Source organism: Candidozyma haemuli, assembly GCF_002926055.2.
Source record: "Candidozyma haemuli strain B11899 chromosome Unknown D_2014730914, whole genome shotgun sequence".
Taxonomy (NCBI): Eukaryota; Fungi; Ascomycota; class Pichiomycetes; order Serinales; family Metschnikowiaceae; genus Candidozyma; species Candidozyma haemuli.
In genome coordinates, this window is record NW_020289911.1 from 141,503 (window position 1) to 164,426 (window position 22,924).

Here is a 22,924-nt window from a genome sequence, read left to right on the forward strand (position 1 = left end):
CTGCGAAACAGTTTAGTTATAGCACAAACGAATAAGCAGTGACGGTTCCAATCGCTTTAAGCAAATAAATGGCTTAATTCAAAACGATTAACTAGTTCTTTTCTATTTTCAGTATTTTAAGTAAATTTTTGGTGACAGTGGTTGGGCTGACACGCCATGTTCCAAATTTCGTTCTTCCTACACGTAACGAATGTTGATGTACGCGTCCGCTGAAGCTCTTGAACCAAATACTCGAATTTCAGATATCACCCAATGACCCTGATGGATGAGCCCCTCTCTTCGGGAGCAATTCCAGAATATGGTACTTTTGAGAAAAATGCTGGCAAGAGACAATTTAATTTAGATGACTTTGCCAGAAAGAAGCCAAAGGTAGCAGACACGGAAACCAACCACTCCGAAAGCCAGGTTACCGAGGTTATCGACGTTGACGAAAAAGACAATGATACCCAAAAGGAACCACTAGCTCTGGAAAGTTTGAACAGTTCAGTACCAGCTCCTTCTTCACAGACAGCCGCAAATGAATCCATTGATTTAACCACATCTCCACCTGTTTCACCTAGTATCTCGTCCCAAGAGGTCGCTGCTTCACAGCAAACGCTACCCACCCAGGAGAATCTTCCCCAAGACAATGGCGTTCCATCCTTGCAAGATCTAAACGCTCTGCAAGCTCTTCAAGCTCTGCAAGCGTTTCAAACTCAGCAAGCCCTGCAAATTCTGCAAGGCTCAGTCTCGAATGGAGAAGGCAACCTCACGCAGAAGCAGCTAGAGAGATTGCAAAAACAGAAGATTAGAGAGCAGGAGAGACTTGAACGCGAGAAAAAGAAGGAGGAAGAACGCATCATAAAGAAGCTTGAGAGGGAGAGAAAGGAACAGGAAAGACTAATAAAGAAGCAGAAGCTCGAGGAAGAGAAGGAACGAAAGCGTGAAGAAGAAAGACAGCGTAGAGAGGAGAAAAGACAGAAGGCCGAAGAAGAGCGGAAGAAGAAAGAACAAGAAAGGCTAAAGAAGGAAGAGGAAAAGAAACGCAAGGAGGAGGAGCGTAAACAACTAGAAGAAGAAAAGAAGAAGCAGGAAGAGCAGAAAGAACGCAGTCAAATGAAAATCTCGAATTTCTTCTCCGTGAGAGCGCCCGCTCCGAAGAAGAAGAAGGAACCCACGCCCGTCCCTACAACTCTCGATCTGGCTTCGCCAAAAGAAGAATTCAATCTTTACGAGAAGCTGTTTCTACCCTTCTTTATTAAGAAGAATGCTACAATGGCCCAGACTCAACTTCTTTCTCCAGAGGAACTAGAAAGTCAGATAAAGAAATTCGATGATGAGTTGGCTTCTTCAAGTCATACTACTTTGAATGACATGTTTAAAGAGCCAACGATATCGACTTTCAATCAGTCACATACAACCTCCGAACAGCTCGTGGAAGCTTTGGATTCGACTGCCACCAAGGAGTCGACCATAATATCGTTGTTGCATAATCTTCCACGCATCAAATACTTGCAATTTTATGAGAACGCAAAGCCTCCATATATCGGGACCTGGAGTTCTCAGAAACATTCATCGATGCCGTTCGTCGCTACAAAACCGCTAGATACTTCGCTCACTGGTTATGACTATAACTATGACTCCGATCTAGATTGGCAAGACGGCGATGAAGATGAAGGGGAAGACATTGATGACATGGAAGATGGCGAGGGCGAAGATGACGAGCCTAATGATGATGATGAAATGGATGATTTCGTGGAGAGCAATAATGATAAGCGGAGAATCAATGCGGGACCAATGGAGCCGGTGACTATTGTAAACGACGGAAAGAACCCGGCGTTCGACACTTACCACTACTCAATGTTAGTACCCCAAATAAGCTTCCCGATCGATCCATTTAAAGACTATTGGGCCACAGATAAATCCAAGGTGGCCACACCTGTGAAGTCTCAAGATACGCCATTTTCGGTCAACCAGTTGAAGGCTACGCCTGTCAAGAGCAAGAGTCCCGCGAGTGCCAATATTTTGACTCCGCAGAAGCCTACCATTCAGGACCAGGCTGTTGTCAAGGACCTCATAGCATTCATTGAGAAAAATTCCGATTTCACTATCGGCACGCTCTCTGAGTTGGCTAAGAAAGAGTTCAAGAACTTTACCAAGAGCATTCTCAAGCATACCATACAAGATGTCGCTGTCTACAACAAAAAACTAAGCTTATGGGAAATCAAGGATGGTGTGAAGGAGAAAGCGTAATTTTGCATATATACATTTATAGGTGGATATTGAATATCAATCTCGGATGGACTTGGTGATGGTGGTTACCACTTATGCTTGTAGACGCGCATCAATTTGCAACTACTACGAAGATACCATCAACAAAGACGCATGGAACTGGACAACGATGATACCCTGCCCTCCCTATATTTTGCCTCTACCCAAATACAGTCACGTCATGAAGACCTTGAAAGGAAAGAACGCTCTTTGAGCAAGTTGCAAAAGTTCAAAAATGAAAGCCCCACACAACATAAGACAAGCGAGATGACCATGAATAAACCGCGTAAGAAAGCGAAACCAAAGAAGCCCACTCTAAAGACAAAGAAGCCTCCAACAAGCTCGCTCTCATTGAATTCTTTCGTGAAAGAAATGTTCAAAAATAAGAAGACTCCGGATCCTCTGAGTATATTGGACTACTTTGCGGGGGATGCTGGAAAAGTTGATGAGTTCCTACAAAAAGTCGAAACTGCTTCAGGTCTTGTGACTAATGGCACACAGCTATCAGATGTTCTGTCTTTCGTTCACTCGAAGAAGGAGTGGGAGGGCCTTTTGAAGAGTATTCGACTCAGGTTTCCAGATCTATCTAAGAAGAATCAAAGAACCCTCAGTAAGATATCACAGCAACTCAAGTCCCTACGACAGCCTAGTGTTAGCTCTACAGACGAGTCTCAAAGTATATGGTCAAAGGCTTCACGTCAGCCAAGCGATGATCTCACAACAGAGGATGTCAAATGGTTATATGATCTAGATAGTGAGAAGGTCAATGAAATCGACACTAGTGCTTTACATTTGACAGAAGATGAAGACGAGGAGAAGCCATTTTATTTGACGTTATCGCAGGCGATGAACGATCCTAAATCGACCGAGAGTGATGAAGAGGACGAGATTGAACAAAATGCATATGAAGAGGATGAAGAAGAACAGAAAAACGATGAAGAACGGAAGGAGGATGAAGCACAAGAGGATGACGATGATCTTAATCATACCATCCACCTGATACGGTCACAGTCACCTATTTTAATTTCCGATTCCGAGTCTGAGCCTGAGCCTTACATTCTATCTAAACAACTTGGGTCCCTAGAAGACATTCCTTCTCGACAGGAGGCTGGTCCGCCTGAATCAGTTGATCTTCTTACAAGCATTGCGTTCAATTCCAAAAATTCTAAAGAAGAGACTATGGTGGGGACACAAACTCAACCTTTGGTGATAGAAGAGAAGCCAAAGCTGCCGGTTAAAAGCAATGGAGGAGTCATATTTTCCTCTCCAGTGAAGCCTGAGCTATCTAAGAAGCCTCATACCCCTACGAGGTGGCCAAGTAATCTTGTTATCACATCGTCACCTGTTTCATCAGGTAAAGAAAGTGTGACTCCTGGTCAGAAAATCGACGACGAAGAGCACTTTTCAACTGCAAGAAGTGTTCTTGATGATGACAATTATGAATCTCAGTTTTCAGGATTGCCGGAAATTCAATCATCCATGCCGCTGCCTAAGCGAAACCGTCTTGCTAGGAAACGAAGTTATATGACAACAACATTGGAGTACCGTGGTAATATAGAGCTTCCTGTGGAAGTTTCTAATGACATCAAGATGAGAAAAATCACGGCTACATCAGCAGAGGATAACATACCTGATTCTGAAGAAAGTGATTGTGAGGTGAGTTTGATTGAGATAAGCAAGCCTTCCGATCCCATAGAGCCACCCCAACCCAGAAAGATGCCATCTGTTTTGCAAGTTCCTTCAAGCCCAAGACTCACTACACAATCTGATAGCTATACAAAGCTCACGCAAATGTCGATGAAAGACGTGCGGCAAGTTTACTCTCATTTGGGGCTTGCGCCTACTAAGCTAAAGGCTACAATGGCAGAAGCGATAGAATATGCCGCAGAACTTACGGGCACGTCTATTGATGATTTGACGGATGCTAAAAATATGAATGAAGAAGAGTCACGAATGTTCGGTAAGCGGTTTATCGAAATGACTTATGACAAAATCACTAATCTGATCAAGATGAGCGAGAGCTTGCACCTCAAGATTGCATTGTTCGAGCCGATAAAAGTTGAAACTTTAAATCAACACCTCAAAGAAGAAGAAGTTTTCCCCATAAATTTGGATCTTCCCTTTCTTCAAAAGTATTGCGATACGAAGGGCGTCACGACAACGAATGCGCCCCTTTAAAGGTACTTTTTATGATCAGCATCGATATCGTCACTCAAAAGACGGGTCTCGAAGAAAAGCAAAACTCTGATCATAATGAATGAACTCAAGGCAAGAGATCCAACGGTCACCAAAAGGGACCAAAGAAGGCCGCCAAACTTGCGGTCATTGATGGCGATAATGACCCAATACAAGTGGTAGAGCCAAACCAAGAAAACCACAACGGTAAAGCCAGTCATGAAGGAGGCCTTAGCGGCTCTCGACTTCGAGATTCTCTCTTGCTTTGGAGGAACAGGCTTTTTAGCGTAAGGCATGGTTAAGTATGACGCGTCGGAGCTGAATCGAACCAACGATTCTTCCGCAGTTTGATCCAAGTTTAATAACGTGCATATGGGTCACGTGTGGAATTTCCAAAATGTACTATAATCAAACCAATCTTCCATATTTATCGACATGTATTTCTCCATTCTTTGAATTAATAAATTCGCTTCTTTATTTTATCTTTTTAAACACCTCATTCTTCCCTAAAAGACTTAGTTTATGCCACTTTTAGGTCTTTTTTCGCATGAACACAGCCTTTACCATTGAATAACCAACAAGTAGCTCTCGCCTAGAGAACACAATGAGAAAACTAACCAATTCAAATACATATTCAGCTCATTTAACCCTTCTTTCTATCATTAATTGAGTGCCCGAGTGTCGGTGTTCGAATCCTAAAAGACGCACGTGAGTCTTTATCTGCACGTTAGGTTGTCTGACCTTTTCCCGGTCCCACAGCACAAACGCTTCAAAGCTGTCTGAAGCTCTTATCCTCCCAATTTATCATGGAAAGCATATACAAAGCAGACCCCAACTTGGTGGTCGAACCTGCCTACTATTCCAATGGGGTTCCTGTCTTCGAACCCACCATGGACCAATTTAGAGACTTTTACCTGTACAATAAGGCTATCAACCCGTATGGTATGAAATCAGGGATTGTTAAAGTTGTGCCACCACCAGAATGGACATCCCTGCTCAAAGGTACATATAACGAAGAGAATCTACTGCAAGTGAAGATTAGAAACCCCATTGTGCAAAATATCAATGTGACGGCTGGATACCTGGGGGTATTTTCACTGCAGAATGTGGAGCGTCAGAGGAGCTACAATATCTTTCAATGGAAGGAATTACTGAAAAAGCACAACCATAGTCCCCCTGCACGCCGTAAAAGCAGAGGTAGAGGCAGTTCGCTGCCGGCGCCTGACGAAAAGGTGGAAACTAAGGAAGAAGACAGGGCCAGAACAAGTAAAGGTGGATCCACGAGAGAGATTGCCGACAAATTGCTCGATGCAGATTTCAATATTGATGCAAGCGATTTTACTCCAGAGAGATGCAGTGAGCTTGAAGCTGCGTATTGGAAGTCGGTAGGCTATTCAGAGCCTATGTATGGTGCTGATATGTTAGGATCACTTTTCTTGGATAGAACTACAAGCTGGAACGTTGCTCACCTTCCTAACGTTCTAGATTTGATGGAGGAAAAGATTCCTGGTGTCAATGATGCTTACCTATATGCTGGTCTTTGGAAAGCGACCTTTTCATGGCACTTGGAGGACCAAGACCTATACTCGATCAATTACCTTCATTTCGGAGCTCCCAAACAATGGTACTCAATCCCACAAGAAGAGAGTGGAAAATTCTACGATCTTATGAAAGAAATATTCAACGAGGATTACAAGAACTGCCATGAGTTCCTCAGACACAAGACATTCATGGCATCTCCTCAATTCTTGCAGAAACATGGCATAACGTGCAACAGTGTTGTCCACCATCAAGGTGAATTCATGATAACGTATCCCTACGGCTACCACTCTGGATATAACTTGGGCTACAATCTCGCCGAGTCTGTTAACTTCGCGTTAGACGACTGGTTCCCTTTTGCAGAGAAGACTCAGAAATGTGAATGTATCTCCGATTCTGTCGGCATCAATTACAAGCAGATATATTGCAAGTTCAAGGGTATCCCCTATACTTCCGAGCAGCCAGAGCCTGTGGAGAAGCAGGAAGTTGTTACCAGAGAAGTCGAAGAGCATCACACGCCAAAGAAACCGTCGCCACGCAAACGCGAGAAGAAAGTTGAACCTAAGTCTCAATGTGTTCTTTGTCCTAACACCTTACCCGAGGATCTTCTTACGTATCATGAATTCGAGCTCTTAGGGGCGGACAATACTGGTGGTGCTGATTCTAAGCATGCGCATCGCATATGTGCTCAGCAGTTTAAAGATCAACTCAATATCCATGGCAAGAAGGTTAATGGACTTCTGTCAATAAGCAAGGCTCAGCGTGGGCTCAAATGCCAGGTATGTCACGTTCCTAACCTGACACTGGGTGGAGACTTGAAGGGAGCATGCTTTCAGTGTTCTCATAAGAAGTGTACCAGAGCATTCCACGCTACCTGTGCAATTTCAGGTGGAGTCGTGATGGATCCCGCTCTTTGTAAGATGCACAGACAGTCATCCTCTCCATATTATGAACGAGGATCACTGGATCTTCAAAAGAAGATGGAGCAGATCAAGGAGGACTCTATCATACAGTTCACCTTCACCAACCAAACTCGCCGGAGACATTCTGGAGACGTCTATGCTGGGCTTGTGCAAAGAAACAACGTCAAAGAATCAACAATAGAGATCCTAGTCTACCCGAACCTTCGGGATAAGGTAGAATTACAGTATGATGACATACTTATTGGCTCGTCACCAAAATTCGATAACCAACAATTAATGGCTATGCGCAAAAAGGCTACGACAGTACGGAGAAGAGCCTCTGAGCCAGCCAACCGAAAGAGAAAAAGGTCGTCGGACCAAGAAGTTACAGATGAGCTGCTGGCCGGCCCTATCTCGCCCACGGAAGCTGAACTTACCCTTCCACTCAAGTTCGGGAAGTTCCAGCCCGCATTATTTAACTCGCAGTATGAAACAAGGCTGCAACAGAACCCTCAAATGGTGTTTATCAACCAGACATCACAACGAACACACAGTCCCTTCCCTGAGCCTCGCGGCTTGAGGTTCGTCGAAGAGACATTTAATGACCACTAATGACCTGCTGTATATATATATCAGAGCTATTATATGAGAATCTATTACATTTCTTGCTTATCTTCACTGTAGTGTAGCCTACACTTCAAGAGCAGTAACATCGCGCATACTCAGAAGTCAAACATTCTTCCATCCTATGAAGCCATTACATGCCACCAAAACGTAGCAAGAAACCTCCTCAGAAGCACGAAGAAGACAGCCTAAGTGAAGATGTTGATGACGATACAGAGGAGGCCATTGCAACAAGCGCCCCTCAGAAACGACCGAGGCCTGATACATCATTGCAGTGGATAGATAAGTATGAACCAACCAGAGTGGAAGATCTATGCCTCAATCCCAGAAAGCTTCGTGAAGTTAGTGATGTTCTTGAATCAATGATTGCAGGAAAGCTGGGTTGCAGGCTTTTGGTGCTTTCTGGTCCAGCAGGGAGCTCCAAATCTACGAGTGTCAAGCTACTTGCGAAGAAACACCTCCAAGAACGAAGTGCTAGAACGGGTGGCTCTATGAGCACTTCAGCCAACAGCATAGTCGAGTACTTTGACTCGAAAATAGAGGACACTTACCAGAAAGACCAATTTCGTGACTTTATGGATGGGTGCAAATTCTTGGTGGGCAACAATCTCTCAGTGATACTTATTGAAGATTTGCCCAATATCTTCTACAACGAGACTCTTTACGAGTTTCGAGACTGTCTAAGGAATTGGGTGTTCTCTGATGCAAATTTGCATCTTCCCCCAGTGGTTCTCTGCCTTCTGGAGATTGAGAGAAACCAAAGTGGAGAACCAGGCCAGAAAGCATACTACAATATCGAGAACAATTTGACTGTTGAAACCCTTCTAGGGAGAGACTTCTTTAATTTAGGAGCTGCCCAAGGGACCATCAAACGAATTAAGTTTCTACCGATAGCTAAGACATTCATGAAGAAGACATTGAACAAGATAATCTCAAAGGAGCTGCAGGTGTTTGGTAGTGCCAAAAAGAAAGATTTGGATGAGTTTTTAAATGGAATTATAGAAACGGGAGACATTCGGTCCCTGATATGCAATCTCCAGTTCTGGAGCATGTATGGCCTTCATAGCCCTAGCGATAGAGAGAATCAGATCTCCCTTTTCCATGCTGTGGGCAAAGTGATACATTCAAGTTCCAAATTTGCTGGTCTAGATGAGCAGCAATCAGATGCATTATCGATTAAAATGGTGGCCGATGCTTACAGTAACTTCAGCCTTCTCCATTTGACTCTACTCGAGAATTACCAAATCGTGAATGGTGCAGATTACGATGTGAATATAGCAGCTCAGGTCGTAGATTCATTGAGTATAAATGACACGCTTGAGGGAGTCGAAGAAAGTCAGGAGTACGGAATCATGGCAACTCGAGCCAGCCTACGGCAAGTACCCGTAAAGTCAGGTCGAACGCAACCTATGAAGTTCTCCAGACACTTCAAGACTATCAGGGAATCTAATAAAGTGAGACGAGAGGTTTCTGATTATGTCAGGTACGTCAGTCGACTTCGACTTCTGTTTCAAGAAGCCAATCTTGTCGATGGTTGCCTTCTTCCCAGAATCTATAACCTGTTCCGTTACAGGCTCCTCAATGGCCGCACACGATACAACTATAATCGCCTTGGTGGTACTTTTGCGCAGATATTTGCTGACGAGGAGCTACCGGTCATGGAGGACGAAAGTGAGTTTGTTTCTGGAGCTGAAGATCAGTTCAAAGCAGATATCAGGCAGAAAATAAAGGAAGAGAATGAAGGTGACGAGGGTTCAGACGATGAAGTGATGAGTGATGCAGTTGATGATTCTACAGGTGAGACAGATGATGACTTGAACGATACATTTGACGATGGTAATTTCGATAACTTACTTAGCAGCATGCGGACGCAGACAACGACCAAACCCAAAGAAACCAAAAACAAAGAACTAGAAGACATACTGGATGACCCGGAGCTTGATTTACTTGTCTCCCAGGGTATGCTATGAGAGCGGTTTAGAAAAGGTCATATTCACGCTTATGTATATTAATAGATTGTAATGAGAACTCGTCTGTAGGGGCCATATCTATGCGGCCAATGCAGTTTGGAAAAAGTCAGAGTCCTCCTCAAGAGACTCCTTGATGATGTCCAAGCCACCTTGGAATTCGCCATTTACGTATAACTGTGGGAAGGTTGGCCAGTCGGAGAACGTCTTAAGGCCCTGTCTGACCGAGTCATCCTTCAAGATGTCGAAGAAACCAAAACGGACCTGGTGTTCTCTCAAGATAGCCACCATCTGACGAGAGAAGCCACACTGGGGCGAGGAAGGAGAACCCTTCATGAAGAGCATAACTGGGGCAGCTGCCGTGAGCTTCTTGAGTCTCTCATCGAGCTCCTCTGCCGTTGGCTCTTTAGGAGCTGGGGCTGCGTCCAGACTAGCTTGGGTAGCAGCAGCACCATCCACAGAAGAAGGAGCCGTGTCTCCAGAGAACTGCTTCAAGGCTGCAATGAATTCCTTAGGGTCAGCACCGCTCAACTCCTGCAAGATCGTAGCGTTACGAATCAATATTATATATGGAACAGCCGAAACTTCAAACAACTCAGAAATGTCGGAATGGTCGTCAGCGTTGATAGAGAGGAATCTGACGTTTGGGTTGGCCTGAGCCAAAGTCTTCACCACCGAGTTCATCGTTTGACATGGGGCAGCCCAAGGGGTGTGGAAGTAAAGGGCAATCAACTTAGTAGGGTCATCCTTTGTAAGCTGCGTGAACTGGTCCTCAGACTCGATCTCTATAAGCGACATGACTATGGCGGCTGGAGGAATGGGGTTCTTTGGAGGTTGGAGGTTTGATTTAGCGATTACTGATGAAGTCACGTGTAAGATGTGGCGGGCAGAAACGTGATTTTGGTATCGTGACATTCACGCTTTGATTCTCGTGACTTGTATCACGTGCCCTTGGTCACGTTAGAGTGATCATGCCCGCGGAATCGGCGAGTCGTCTGGGCCGAGCCCAAAAATGCTTATCGGTATCCAGAATAGGCAAGCGGGAGCCAGAAGCGAGCACCCATAGCAGCCGAACCGGAACCCCAGTGTAGCGACGTAACCAGCAAAAGCGACCAGCAGTGGATCCAACCGAGCCCCAAGATCCACAGGCGAAGCCTCCCCACCAGCCAATAAGAACAATTGCCCAACTGGGGCGATCCGGGATTGGTCGTCAGCCCCATTATTCGCGCTCGCTATGGCCTCGTTCCGTGGTCTTTGTTCTGGTGCCGTGGTGCGAACCCACCTCTTTGTCACATCTGGGGAAACATAGACGCTCTCCAGACAAGGCTGGTCCAGGTCGGAACCCCGGCAGAGAAGCCGAGCCAAGCGGCGGTCAGGTTTTACAAAATGGGCCAAAGGCCAAAAGGAAAGAGAGAAAGGCAGGAGACTACAAAAGAAAAAAAGCATGATTGGTGCACTTGAATAGGGGATGTACTGTGTTGGGAGTGTTCACCCTGGTTTGTGAGAGGGCCCAAAAAAGCCTGTTTCAATGCAAAAGTGTAGTAGGAGCGCAAGTTGTACGAAGCCGCGGATGGACATTAGTAACAAACAGATGAAGGTGAAATGAAGGTGGTATAGATAGAGAGAAAAGGTTAAAAGGAAAACATCACCAAAAAAGAGTCCCTACCAATGGCAATGCCATTGATAGGGGCCACTACAAGTAGCCCTTCCCTCCATGACAATTATAGTAGAGTTTGCAGCCTCCTGACTGGACCTGCCTAGTCTGCCTCTGCCTGTCTGCCTGTCTGCCTGTCTGCCTGCGCAAGCTTGGCTCAGGTCCAATTACTGACGGTGTCGTATCGCGCCGTGGAGTGGCCAAAAAAGGCTGTTTCCATGAGACATGGACCAGTCAGTGAGGCAGGGAAGGATATGAGAATGAGTGTTTTTTGTAAACTTTGGGAACCTCCTTATGCCCCTAGCCCACCCAGTAGAACCTCTAAAAGCATAGATGCTTCTTTTACCCTATTACATGCGAGAACCATATATTTTACGTACGTATGGGTGCAAAGAGGCCAAAAGCACCAGGGCTTTTGTGCTGCTCGTCCCCCGCAATTTCCGCATTGTCTGACCAACATTTTTTTTTCTCCCCCAGACTTTCACCAACCCAGCCAACACATCCCACCACTCATCTATTTTCCCCCCTATAATTCAACACACGGCCTTCGACCAGTTCTGTTTGTTTAGAATCAGTTCTCACTCACGGCCGCTCGTTTTATTTATTTCGCCCTCCAGCGTTCTATTTATTTATTTTAATCTTTTTTTGTTTTTTTTTTCGGCTCCTACCCCAGCCTGACCCGCCTGCTCTTCGCCAACAGAGAGCCATACGACGGTGAAACGGCACCTCCCGCAAAGCAAAAACAACTTGCCGTCGTGATATACAATAACCCTTTTTGTTATTCATTATTTTGACCTTCCCATCTGCTCAAGCAGCCCTTGATGATTTCTTCCCACGTCAATCTACCCAATCACAACCTCTCGCAAATGGACTTTTCCTCCTTACCTGACAACCTCGAAAAAGACGCCTCCCCAGACTCCATCGCCTCCTCGGACTCGAAGAAAAAAATCCCAAGGGAACTCACCGCCCACGGTACTACTCCGTCGGGTAAACCTCGTCTTTTCGTCTGCAACACATGTACTAGGGCTTTTGCTCGTTTGGAACATTTACGTCGTCATGAGCGCTCCCACACCAAAGAAAAACCTTTTACTTGCGGCGTCTGTCAGCGTAAGTTTTCTCGAAGAGATTTGCTTTTAAGACATGCCCAGAAGTTACATGCGGGTTGCGCCGATGCCATTACTCGCTTACGTCGTAAGCTGATGAAATCCAACTCTATCTCATCGGCTTCGGGTGAAATGTACGACGAGGCTCTAATGTCATCCCAGTCTCCTTACCAAAAGGACTACAGTGACTCTACTCCGGGCTCCACCGGTTTGGGTGCCTCCAAGGGTAATCCTGGTGTTTCGGCGTCCGCTGCTATTCCAACGCCGGGCAACTCTCATCGTGGCTCGTTGGATAGTATCCAGTTTAACTTGAACTTGTTCAATCCCACACTGGCCCCTCGTAAGCTGAAGAAGGACGTGAAGACGCCGGCGTTATCTCGAAACCCTTCCATCAACAAAGACTCCAACTTGCAAAGGCAAATGTTTGATCGCAGAAAAACAACAAACAGAAACAGAGGTGCTTCGTTCTCGGCTCAGTCGGGTGGTAATTATGCTATGGCAATGCCCGAGTTTAATGACTCCTACCCTGGTGCTGATAACGTCGAGTTTTCCACTCCACAATTGCTTCCATCTACAATGGGTGATGACAATTCATGGTTCAGCAACTTGTCAACAATACCCGGAATGGAAAACTCTCACAAGAATCCTCACAATAGGCTTACTCGTGACGAGTCGATTACTTCCTTGTCTTTGGATAATCATGACTTGCAGAATCCTACTTTTCAAAGCATGATGCGCTCAGACAGTGTCACGTCTGCTGGTTCTTTCCATAACATGGACGCTGGTACACCAACTCATCCTCCTTATCCTGCTCAAAATGGTAGTTTCAGCAAAGCCTCTCGCAACGAACCAACGCTCAACAACGCCTCGAGGCAACAGAGTGAAGCGGGAGATATGGGCTACTCCTTTTATGGAATTCCTGAGAGCATGATGGCAAAGGTTTCTGGTGTCCCTAAAATGAATCAGCCTCTTTCGCCCATTAAGCAAGAATTGGATGACGAATTGATGGATTTGGATAATGGCAACTCATTTGATCCCATGCATAGCATGAACATTCCAGCGGCCATAACAAATGGTGTAAACTTCGACATGAACTTCTTGAAAGACATTGATGAACTCACGCAAGATTTTGATGTTGGTTCGAAATTTTTGCCCAACGGTTACTCCTTTTATGGCGATGTTCAGTCGGTCTCCTCGTCTGGGATTGATTCTACTCCCCCACCTCAACTTCTTTCACCTTCTGGTATGACTGGAAACCATCAGTATTCTCAGTACGGCCAGACGGGCCATGATGATAATGGTCATCCAGTCGGTGAAACTACAGGCCCTTCGGATGGTGGCTACAGCAGAACAAACTTGTTCACCAGGAACATCAGGTACATGATCAATAAGTCTTTGAGCAAGTACCCAATCAGTGGTATCATGTCTCCGTCCATTCCTTCCAACGAGAAATTGGAACAGTACTTACAAAATTTTGTGAACATGTTCCTCTCACACTTTCCTTTTATCCATCCCTCAAAGCTTAACGAATACGAGATTATGAGCATGACTTCCAATGAACCTATGAGTAATGAGAGCGCTCGTGTATGTATGCCGCTTTTGGTGGCTACTATCGGTGCTTTGTTGGCTAATAACAAGAATGACTCTGAACATCTTTACGAGGCTTCCCGCAGAACCATCCACATCTACTTGGAGAATCGTAAGAACTCGGCAGGTGACATTATTGGTGCCTCGCAAAGTCCCACACAGACAGTTAATCCACTTTGGTTGATCCAATCGCTCACATTATCTGTCATTTACGGTTTGTTCTCTGACAATGAAAACAATGTCTATATTGTCATTCGCCAGCTTAATGCTTTGAACTCATTAGTGAAGACGTCTATCAAGAGCAACAGGAAAATACTTTTCAGTATCAGTGGTGAAGATGAAGAATACTTCAAGATTATTCATGAAGGTGGCACCTCGGATAAGAATCTTTCCATGTTTTCTGGCGAAGACGAGAAGGGTGAAGTGCTTTTCAAGAACAACATTAGTCTTCAGTCACAAGCCAGAATTGTGTTCATGATTTACAAGTTGACGAACTTCATCTTGATGACATACAACGTTCCTCTTACTTTGAGTATCAATGACTTGGGTAGCTTGATGTGCCCTAACACATACGATGAGTACTTATGGAGCTTCAGAAGCTACAGTGAGTTTACAAACTATCAAAAGGCGACAGATACTCCACACGGGCTCGACTTTTACTTGAGTAAAAATGAGCACAATTCTATTGTCTTCAAGGACCTTTTGTTCAAACTTCTGAAGAATGATATGAACCCATCGCTCGTGTCGCAGTTGTCCAACCTTAGTAAGTATGGTTTCACGTCGATCGCACATGGAATCTACGAGATGAAGCAGTATGAGGAAATGAAGTACATTGATGTCTTCTCGATCTTGGATAGCTTGACGATGTTCATCGATAATGCGAAGAATAATGCTGATACGAGGATAGTGAAAGAGGCCTCTTTGGATTTTGAAAAACAGGATTACGCCTTGTTGGTCAGTTTCATAAAGTTCAGCTCCACGATCGACTTCAGGCTTGTTAAGGAACAAAGTTGGTTAAAGAACTACGATGAACTCACCAAGAACTATCACAAGTTTTTGAGTTCAACAGATATGATCGATGACAGCGAATTCTTGAAGGTGATTGACAGCTGTATACTCATCATCAAGCTCATCTTGTTCAAGACTGAAGACAGAGGAAGCGACAATTCAGACGGTCTCTCCCAAGAGTTCCGTTTTGGTGACAACAGTTTACTGCATCAATATAACACTGCTACGGATTTCGAAAAGATGTTAGGTTGGAAAGTCAACGACGAGATTGACATTACGAAGAACTCAGTACACTCCCAAATGTTGTTCCATGTGTTCACGGTACTTTCAGTGTTTGCCATTTTTATTGCCAAGCGCAACAATGTGCTGAATGAGTTTTCCAGAAATAACAAGAATAACTTCACAAGCCAGCTTAACCAAAGGTTCATGGTTGTGCTCCGAGTTCTCGCCAGAATTGAGCAGTTCTTGAAAACCAAATACCGCAACTCGAAGCATGAGTCTGATCTCACCAATCTTTACTTGTTTTCGTCCTTCAACAACGACAGCTTACTCATGGACAGTACCGAGTTTATGCATAGCGACGAGGCAATGGAGCAGCTTGTTAATTCTCACGAGAACTACTTTGCCTATAGCTTGGAAAAGTCGCTTTATGTGCTCAAAATCGGAGAGCTTATGTTACGATACTTGTATGATACCAACATAAAGGTTTGCATTTTCAGAAAGTTAAGCGGAAGTCTTCTGCAAATGAGAAAATTCTTGATTGACAATGAAAGCCGAATCCTTACTTGAGGATATCTTCAAAATATAGGGTAATGGGATAGAAGTGGATCTCGATACAAACAAAAAATAAAACGCAGATTGAAAAATCCCATAAAAGAAAAGAAAAAGAGAAAAAGATCTATTTATTCACAGTTTATTTATTGCCAGACGCCTGGCTCGAACCTCCGTTGGTTCGGCTGCCTTTTTAGTACTTTTTAGTTACGATGTTATGTTCTTTAGTTCTCCCCACACTAAATTTTCTTGTAGTGCGACGTCCGTTAATAATTTCATTTCCCCAGACCATCGAAGAACAATTAAGATGTCCGCCCCAAGACGCAGAACTAAAGAGGAGATTAATGCTAAACGTGAAGAGCGTAAAGAGGATGAGCAGAATGTCAAGGATTTGAAGTTTGCCATCGGAGGCTTCTTCGTCCTTGTGGCGATCCTCACTCACTACGCTTGGGTCATGAGGCAGCTCATCTTCTTCCCAGATATGTCTTACACCATGAAAGGCGTTCACTTTGGTTTGTTGGGTGTAACCATTGTCACCTCAATCTGGCTTTTCATCAAGTTCGTCTACAGAAAGGTGTACGCTGACGATATCAAGGAGCTCAAGAGGCAGAAGGACGAGACCAAGAAGCAAGAGGAGGAGAAGAAGGAAGAGTAAACGCTGGGACAGTTAAGGAATCCGTTACTTCATATACATATATCTTATTTTTCCATAAAGCATCAATTCAATTCTCGGACATCGCTATTTATGGCTGGCCAATAAGACTCCGTAGGCACCGAGCGTAAGCAAGGAGACGAGGTTAAAGATGGAGGAAAAGCCGTGGTACATGCCAAACTGCTTGTTCAAGGCAATGACCTCATCGGTCGGCTTTGTCTCTCCGTCAACGACGTGTTCGTGTTTCTTGTCTGCAATCAATTTGTTTCTCTCGTCCTTGATTCTCTGGCAGGTTGGCAAACACCAGAAGTAATTCAAGGCACCTGCAACCAGCGAAACCCCCAACAACGACAAAGCAACGTTGCTGAGGACTGGAGAAGTGGCACCAAGCAATAATGGAGCAGCAGTCTGACCAATGAAGTAGATAGGGAAGACCTTGTTCTGCAAGTTACTGAATTCTTCCCTACGCAAATACTTGAAGGCAATTGGCGAGACGATGTAAGAGTGCATCACACCGCCACCAAAGGCGACTGAGTAAAGTAAAAGGTTCACAGCAGATTTGACAGCCATATTGAATGTATTAGTTTTTTTTTTTAGTTGATGAGGTTCCTGGGATAAAAAGGACTATTTAAAGTATGCAGAGTCGGGTGTCTCGGGAATATCGCGTGGCGCCATTATCCGAAGCGAAGCTTCTCTAGAGAGACTCAATCATGCGGAAGACACAGTCGAGAGCATTGAGCTTTTCTGGCTCTCCGTAACGTAGGACGCTCTTTTCTAGATCATTGTAATGCAGGTATGCCCAAGAGAAGTCACTTTGAAGACCAATACTCATCTTGCTGATCTGCTGCTTTTCATGTTCCTCTCGAAGCTTGGACGTCTGTTCGTAGTCTTTTGCAGCCACCTCGGCCTTGTCCACAATGTCTCCACTGATACCACACATGGCTGCGACGTTCATCCCAAATGATCCAGATGCGGTTCCTTCTTCCAATTTGTATAAGAAGGTGATGTTCCTGGAGTTTTGGTCAACAACGATACCCATTCTCATGGCCTTGATGCGAGGGTGGTTAACGAAAGAAAGACCCATACTTCCGTAATGGGTAGCAAAGAAACCGAGAGGTTGGGCATGGGTTGCAAGATGATGTAAGACCGATTCAGCAATGGCATAACCGTCACTGGAAGAACCACCTCTTCCCAATTCATCAAGAATGACAAGCGAGTTTGCCGTGGAGTTACTCAAAATCTTCTTAGTTTCTGACAATTCAACGAAGAAGGTCGATTTTCCTTGCATGATATTATCGTTAGCACCCAAACGGGTCATGATCTTATCCACAGGGGTTAAGATTGCACTTGAAGCTGGTAGGTAGCATCCGATTTGACTCATGACAACAGCCAAGGCAGTAGTTCTCATAAGCGTTGATTTACCAGCGGCGTTTGCACCTGTTAAAAGGTTGAAGTTTGCATTATTGCCTCCAAGAAGAACATCGTTGGGGATGAAGTCGCTGGTACCCAAGAAGCAAGGGTGTCTTAACTCATTAAATTCGATCTTAGCATCCGAGTCATTGACGAAAGTTGGTCGACATGATGGGTAACTGATTGTTTCTGATGTTTTAGTCAATGCGATCAAGCAGTCAATATTACTTGTGATCTTGATGGCGGACATCCATAATTCGTAGTTCTTGTCAAACCTGTCATACATTCTCAGGATCAAGTTTTCACAAACTGTCTTATGAGTTTCACGTTGCTCCATAAGCTGTCTTGCAGTAGCTTTGACTTCTGGAGACCAATATCTCTTCACCTTAGAAGTGGCACCCATTTGCTGCCAATCCTTAGGGATCGACTTAATTTTGATAGGCATCTCGATAAGGAAAATTTCTTTACCAGAGTCTCTAAAACAGATCTCGTGGGACTTGTACTGCTTCTTGTAACCCTTGAGGTAGTCATTAAGCTGAGCTTCCAAACCATCCATGATTGAGGTAGATTCGTCAAATTCTTCGTCTACTCCTTTAGCAGGTACCACCACATTAGCAATGGCTTCTTGCCTGTCGAAGGCTTCTTCCCATGAGTCAATGAGCTCGTGAAGCTCATCTGGGAAGCGGTTCACAAACTTTCTCAATGCTCCAGATTTCTCAATATCGAACTTCTTGATAGATTTGAATATCTTTGAGATTGATTCAAAACCTTCTATAACTTTCAAAAAGTCCTTGAAACGTAAAGTCTTCCCATGAACTCGAGCAATGAGTCTTTCCAAATCTGGTAGATTGCCGAGAGCACTCTCTAATTCCACACGAAGCTCTGGCTCGTTATTAATAAAAAAGTCAATGGCATCATATCTTGCGTTGATCTCTTCCACGTTCATGAGAGGGTGAAGAATCCACCTTTTCAACATACGTCTACCAAATGGCGTGATAGCCTTGTTAAGGAGTTTGAAAAGAGTTCCCTTGTCCCCGCCATCAAATGAATTGTTCAACATTTCGAGATTGTTGAGTGTGATACCATCAAGGAGCAAATGGTTTGCACCACGCTTGGAAATTTCGTACTCTTTGACGTTCCCAAGAGACATGATGCTTTCGTCAAGCTTCAACATCTTGAGGTAATGTAATAACCCGCCAAATGCATGGAAGGCAACTTGGTGATTGTCTTTGAAATCGACGAGTACTTGTGGATAGTTTGAGAAATCGTCAAGATCCTGTGCTTCATAGTACTTCCCCTTAACCAATGTTTCAACCGTTGTGTCGTAGTCCAAGAATTCCGAGAGTGGGTTAAGATAATTCCAAATCTGATGGGAATTATGGGCGTTGAATTTGATTATCTTAACAGCAGTTGAACACAAGTTGTTCTTCTCACACAAGATTTCCTTTGGTTTGATTTGGGTAATCAAAGTATCTAATTTTGAGCAGTCCTCGTCATCTTTTAATTCAATAAAATTGAGTTCGGACGTAGCAGTGTCAACGAAACAAGCACCGAAAACCTTCTCGCCATCCTCGCTGGTTGACTCTCTGAGAGCCAAGCAGTATGTTGCCATGTCGTCACTAATCATATCGAGATCGGTAAGCGTGCCTCCCGTCAAGATACCAGTTAGTTCACGCTTGATGATCTTTTCTTCTTTCGTGCCACCTCCTCTCATTTCTTTTGCAAGGAGAGACTCTTTTTGATCGACCTTTGCGACCTTATACCCATGGCTGATGAACTCTTTAGCCCAATATTCAAAAGACATCTCTGGGATACCTGCCAACTTCATGTTTGCTCTGCCACCGCCGGCGATTTTCAAATCAAACTGAGTGTTAGCAATCACTGCATCGTTTTCATACAATTCGTAGAATTTACCCTTCTTGAAGAAGACCACAGTGTCCCACATCTTGGACTTGATCTCCCAATATTGTTTCTCAAACGCAGTGAACTTGGCCCATGCTGATGAAGGAATGAAAAGTGTACGAGAATCATAGTCAGGATCATCAACGGTTCTTTTCTCTGCATCTTTGATGTTCACGAGCCATTGATAACGCTCTTCGTTCTCCTTGGCGAAAGACTTCTTTTGTGGCTTTGGCTTAGCAGCTGGTTTGTCAGAAACCTGAGCAGTATAACTGGATGAAGCAGTGAATTTGCTGCCTAAATTCGAAGAAGCAAGGTTCACTGGTTTGCTCGAAGGAGACTGAGTCGATGATTTCGGCGAGCTCTTCTTCTTTGCTGGTTTAGCGGAAGCATAAGCGTCCTCATCGTCCAGATCCTCCGCCATCAGCGCAACGTCACTCTCGTCTTCATTCACAACAAAATCACTCATGTGTTCATCTTCGTCATCATCATCTGCAGCTTCTGTAGGTTTGAAGTCATCCTCGTCATCGCTCTCCACCACTCTTCTTCTCTTCCTACGACTAGGAATATCCTCGTCATCGGAAGCATCAGACTCGGCATAGCTGACGTTCTTGTTTCTTCTCGAAGTTCCCCCATTATTCACCACTGGCGTTTCGGCTTCCTCCTTCTCAGGCAAAGAGTCCTCCTGTGGCTGCTTCCTAACTGGGGAAGATTGAAGATTTGGCTCAGGGGCCTTCACAGGAACATGATTCGTCTCCAGCGTCAAAGGCGTGTCGGTTGTAACATCCTCCATCATGCTTGTATCGTTTTCCTTGTCACTATCAGTATTCAAGGCCTCTCCCTTGGCCTTAAGCGGCGAGGATGGGGTTTTGGCAGGCGCCGGCTTGAAGAATGACATCAACGACAGTTGCTTCATCTTCAGCGACCCCGAGACCGATCCGGATTTCTTTAGTGGTTTCTTCACCGGAGTGGTTGTCATGGTTATCGATAAAAAGAAGAAGTACTAAAGATGACAGGGAACCACACAAATCGTGTCTAGGAACGAGCCATGCGTAATATAGTGGGTTCGCGTCTCAGGCATAGTGTATTTATTTTGCTTCGCGCCTCACCACCGCGACTGTTACTACTGGGTTAGCCCTGGCAATTGGGGTTTGGTTTTTCGCAGCCATTTCTATTTGCACCCAAGCAGTTCTACTACCACTACTTCTGTTGAATTTACTCTGATGTTGTTATTTTTCTACTTGCTTACTCTTGCGGCGACGGCGCCGACACTTAACACGCTTTTCAAAATCTCCTCCAGAACACATCCACCCAGCTTGGTTTCGTCTCTTTTACTTAGTAAGTATAGAGAGGTAGGGACTCAGTCGGGCCAGTCTCTCTCTAAAGCTCAGGCATTGGCATACAGTGATGTTTGTGCTGAAAAGACATGTTTCAGGTATGTCTTGGAGTCGGCTCGGGTTGTCGAGCTGACACACCCAGCTTCAGAGTGTAGGCTTAACAGAGACGATTACTACCAGACGGTGGTTACGCCGTTGTCACAGATTGATGCTTCACTAAATGGAGGTAAGACTGAGGTTGAAGAGGAGCTCAGTGAGAAGTTGAAGCTGTATCTCTCGACTGTAAGGTCAGAAATTGTGTTTTCAGACTTCACTGACCTTGATTATGACCTTCAGTGCTACGGCGACCACTACGAGTTGACTCAGGTAGTGCTAGAGCAAACGAGTGTCATCGCCAGCCTAAAGCTACATGTGAACGTACCTTCAGAATGTTCGTTTTCTCATTTTGATTCCCGTCTAGGGGACGATTATACATCGCTGGTTGACATTGAATTGCCTGTGAATGGATCATTCGTTTGCAGTAAAGGCCGTTCCCCACACTGTTCCATGAGAAACGCTGTTACCACACTTCCTAAATATAGAAGCCCGCCGTTTTAATCACATCACAATTTCGTATTTCGTATCAGTTTTCAACTCCTTATGAGGAAGCACCACAGAGTTGTAGACGAACACCTGGTTACTGACCTGAGTGTCCTTACACAACACAACCAAGTTACTCAAGAACGAGGAGGTATTCTCGGCACTAGCCTGGCTGACTGGTGCGTTCAAAGTGCCCTCCAAGCGGCACCATTTGCCTATCTTAACTCCCAGAGAAATGATAGCGTTGGTCACGATTGTATGGGCACCGATGGTGACATCATCGCAAATGATACAGTTCTTAAGCCTGACACCTTCACCAAGCTTCACGTTAGAGCCAATTGCGACGTTTGGACCAATCTTGCATTCCTGACAACCCAATTTACTTAAGATCTTGATTGGTGGAGTCAAACATGCGGAAGGCTTGCCTGGGTCTTGTTTGAGGAAGAACTCATTTGCAGCCAAAGCAATATGTGGGGTGGATAATTGGTACCACAGCTTTTCAATACCAAATGCTCTAAAGTTACTACCCTCAATACCAGGCAAGAATTTGAACACATCTAACTCTAGGGATAAGATGCTGGGGTTGTAGGGGTCCTCCAAATCGTTTTCAGCAGCAGCGAAGTCCAGAGAACTTTCTTTTCTGGTCTTAGCCTCTTCTAGCTGCTTGAAAATTGAAGCACCAAACACGTAGATACCACCATTGATAGAGGTTTGGTAGTTTGTGTCGCTAAACTTAGCGAAGCTATCTGACTCGGGTTTCTCCACGTAATGCACCACATCGTGTGATTTACGGTTGGAAAAGACGGTACCGTACTTACGGAGAACCTGCTCCTTATCCAAACCCTGGAACGCTTGGTCCTTGAGTAGCACTAACGGATCAACGCCCATGATCGAGATGTTTGACTTGCTTTCCTGGTGGAAACTCAACATTTCTTTGAACGGATAATCACACACAATATCTCCATGAATAAACAAGATAGGAGAATCTGGGTTTCCAGCTAACACCTTGTCTTTGAAGGAGAAAATACCTCCTCCCGTTCCCATAGGAGTTGGCTCGGTCAAGAGAGTGAGCTTGACGCCAGGAAATTCGGACTTGCTTGCCTTGAGGTAGTCATCAAACTTGGATGGATCTTTGAAGAAACTAATAAGGAACACTTCCTCCAAGTCCTTACCCAAGTCCTCCACAAGCTTGTCAAGAATATGGCTAATGATAGGCTTGCCTGCGACTGGGAAAAGACACTTGATATAGTCCATGGTCAATGGTCTGAAACGGGTGCCGGTGGTTTCACCACCAACAAGGATCACTGCTTTAACCATATTTTTTGAAAAGATGAAAAAGTATTAGCTACTGTTTGAGTCGTGGGGATCAGCTGATATTTATACTTGGAAGGTTTACGGTTTTGCAACCCCTTCAGCATTGCGCAGGAGATGTGCATTGTAGCCTTTTCTCTCCAGCCTATGTGGAGA

General features: G+C 44.7%; 11 protein-coding genes across 11 annotated transcripts; 6 read left to right on the plus strand and 5 right to left on the minus strand. All coding sequences in view use genetic code 12, as the record gives it.

Moving 5' to 3' along the window:
- Window positions 1-252: 252 nt before the first annotated feature.
- CXQ85_002517 (RLF2 family protein) lies at window positions 253-4,357 on the plus strand (the record flags this gene model as incomplete). Its single annotated transcript, XM_025486185.1, has 3 exons — window positions 253-2,214; window positions 2,425-4,308; window positions 4,337-4,357. The coding sequence occupies 3 exons, from the start codon at window positions 253-255 to the stop codon at window positions 4,355-4,357; spliced, it is 3,867 nt and encodes a 1,288-aa protein (XP_025343735.1).
- Window positions 4,358-4,424: 67 nt separating this feature from the next.
- Window positions 4,425-4,797, minus strand: CXQ85_002518 (uncharacterized protein; the record flags this gene model as incomplete). The annotated part of the gene is made up of 2 exons (XM_025486186.1): window positions 4,425-4,703; window positions 4,735-4,797. The coding sequence occupies 2 exons, from the start codon at window positions 4,795-4,797 to the stop codon at window positions 4,425-4,427; spliced, it is 342 nt and encodes a 113-aa protein (XP_025343736.1).
- A 434-nt stretch (window positions 4,798-5,231) lies between these two features.
- On the plus strand, window positions 5,232-7,478 carry CXQ85_002519 (uncharacterized protein; the record flags this gene model as incomplete). The annotated part of the gene is made up of 1 exon (XM_025486187.1): window positions 5,232-7,478. The coding sequence occupies one exon, from the start codon at window positions 5,232-5,234 to the stop codon at window positions 7,476-7,478; it is 2,247 nt and encodes a 748-aa protein (XP_025343737.1).
- Window positions 7,479-7,627: 149 nt separating this feature from the next.
- CXQ85_002520 (uncharacterized protein) lies at window positions 7,628-9,460 on the plus strand (the record flags this gene model as incomplete). The annotated part of the gene is made up of 1 exon (XM_025486188.1): window positions 7,628-9,460. The coding sequence occupies one exon, from the start codon at window positions 7,628-7,630 to the stop codon at window positions 9,458-9,460; it is 1,833 nt and encodes a 610-aa protein (XP_025343738.1).
- Window positions 9,461-9,538: 78 nt separating this feature from the next.
- GRX3 (monothiol glutaredoxin) lies at window positions 9,539-10,255 on the minus strand (the record flags this gene model as incomplete). Its single annotated transcript, XM_025486189.1, has 1 exon — window positions 9,539-10,255. The coding sequence occupies one exon, from the start codon at window positions 10,253-10,255 to the stop codon at window positions 9,539-9,541; it is 717 nt and encodes a 238-aa protein (XP_025343739.1).
- Window positions 10,256-11,977: 1,722 nt separating this feature from the next.
- On the plus strand, window positions 11,978-15,598 carry ADR1 (DNA-binding transcription factor; the record flags this gene model as incomplete). The annotated part of the gene is made up of 1 exon (XM_025486190.1): window positions 11,978-15,598. The coding sequence occupies one exon, from the start codon at window positions 11,978-11,980 to the stop codon at window positions 15,596-15,598; it is 3,621 nt and encodes a 1,206-aa protein (XP_025343740.1).
- Window positions 15,599-15,887: 289 nt separating this feature from the next.
- CXQ85_002523 (uncharacterized protein) lies at window positions 15,888-16,235 on the plus strand (the record flags this gene model as incomplete). The annotated part of the gene is made up of 1 exon (XM_025486191.1): window positions 15,888-16,235. One exon carries the CDS (start codon window positions 15,888-15,890, stop codon window positions 16,233-16,235), a length of 348 nt encoding a protein of 115 aa, XP_025343741.1.
- An 84-nt stretch (window positions 16,236-16,319) lies between these two features.
- CXQ85_002524 (uncharacterized protein) lies at window positions 16,320-16,802 on the minus strand (the record flags this gene model as incomplete). The annotated part of the gene is made up of 1 exon (XM_025486192.1): window positions 16,320-16,802. The coding sequence occupies one exon, from the start codon at window positions 16,800-16,802 to the stop codon at window positions 16,320-16,322; it is 483 nt and encodes a 160-aa protein (XP_025343742.1).
- Window positions 16,803-16,926: 124 nt separating this feature from the next.
- MSH6 (mismatch repair ATPase) lies at window positions 16,927-20,520 on the minus strand (the record flags this gene model as incomplete). The annotated part of the gene is made up of 1 exon (XM_025486193.1): window positions 16,927-20,520. One exon carries the CDS (start codon window positions 20,518-20,520, stop codon window positions 16,927-16,929), a length of 3,594 nt encoding a protein of 1,197 aa, XP_025343743.1.
- Window positions 20,521-20,764: 244 nt separating this feature from the next.
- Window positions 20,765-21,428, plus strand: CXQ85_002526 (uncharacterized protein; the record flags this gene model as incomplete). The annotated part of the gene is made up of 2 exons (XM_025486194.1): window positions 20,765-21,376; window positions 21,405-21,428. The coding sequence occupies 2 exons, from the start codon at window positions 20,765-20,767 to the stop codon at window positions 21,426-21,428; spliced, it is 636 nt and encodes a 211-aa protein (XP_025343744.1).
- A 47-nt stretch (window positions 21,429-21,475) lies between these two features.
- On the minus strand, window positions 21,476-22,774 carry PSA2 (Psa2p; the record flags this gene model as incomplete). Its single annotated transcript, XM_025486195.1, has 1 exon — window positions 21,476-22,774. The coding sequence occupies one exon, from the start codon at window positions 22,772-22,774 to the stop codon at window positions 21,476-21,478; it is 1,299 nt and encodes a 432-aa protein (XP_025343745.1).
- Window positions 22,775-22,924: the final 150 nt, after the last annotated feature.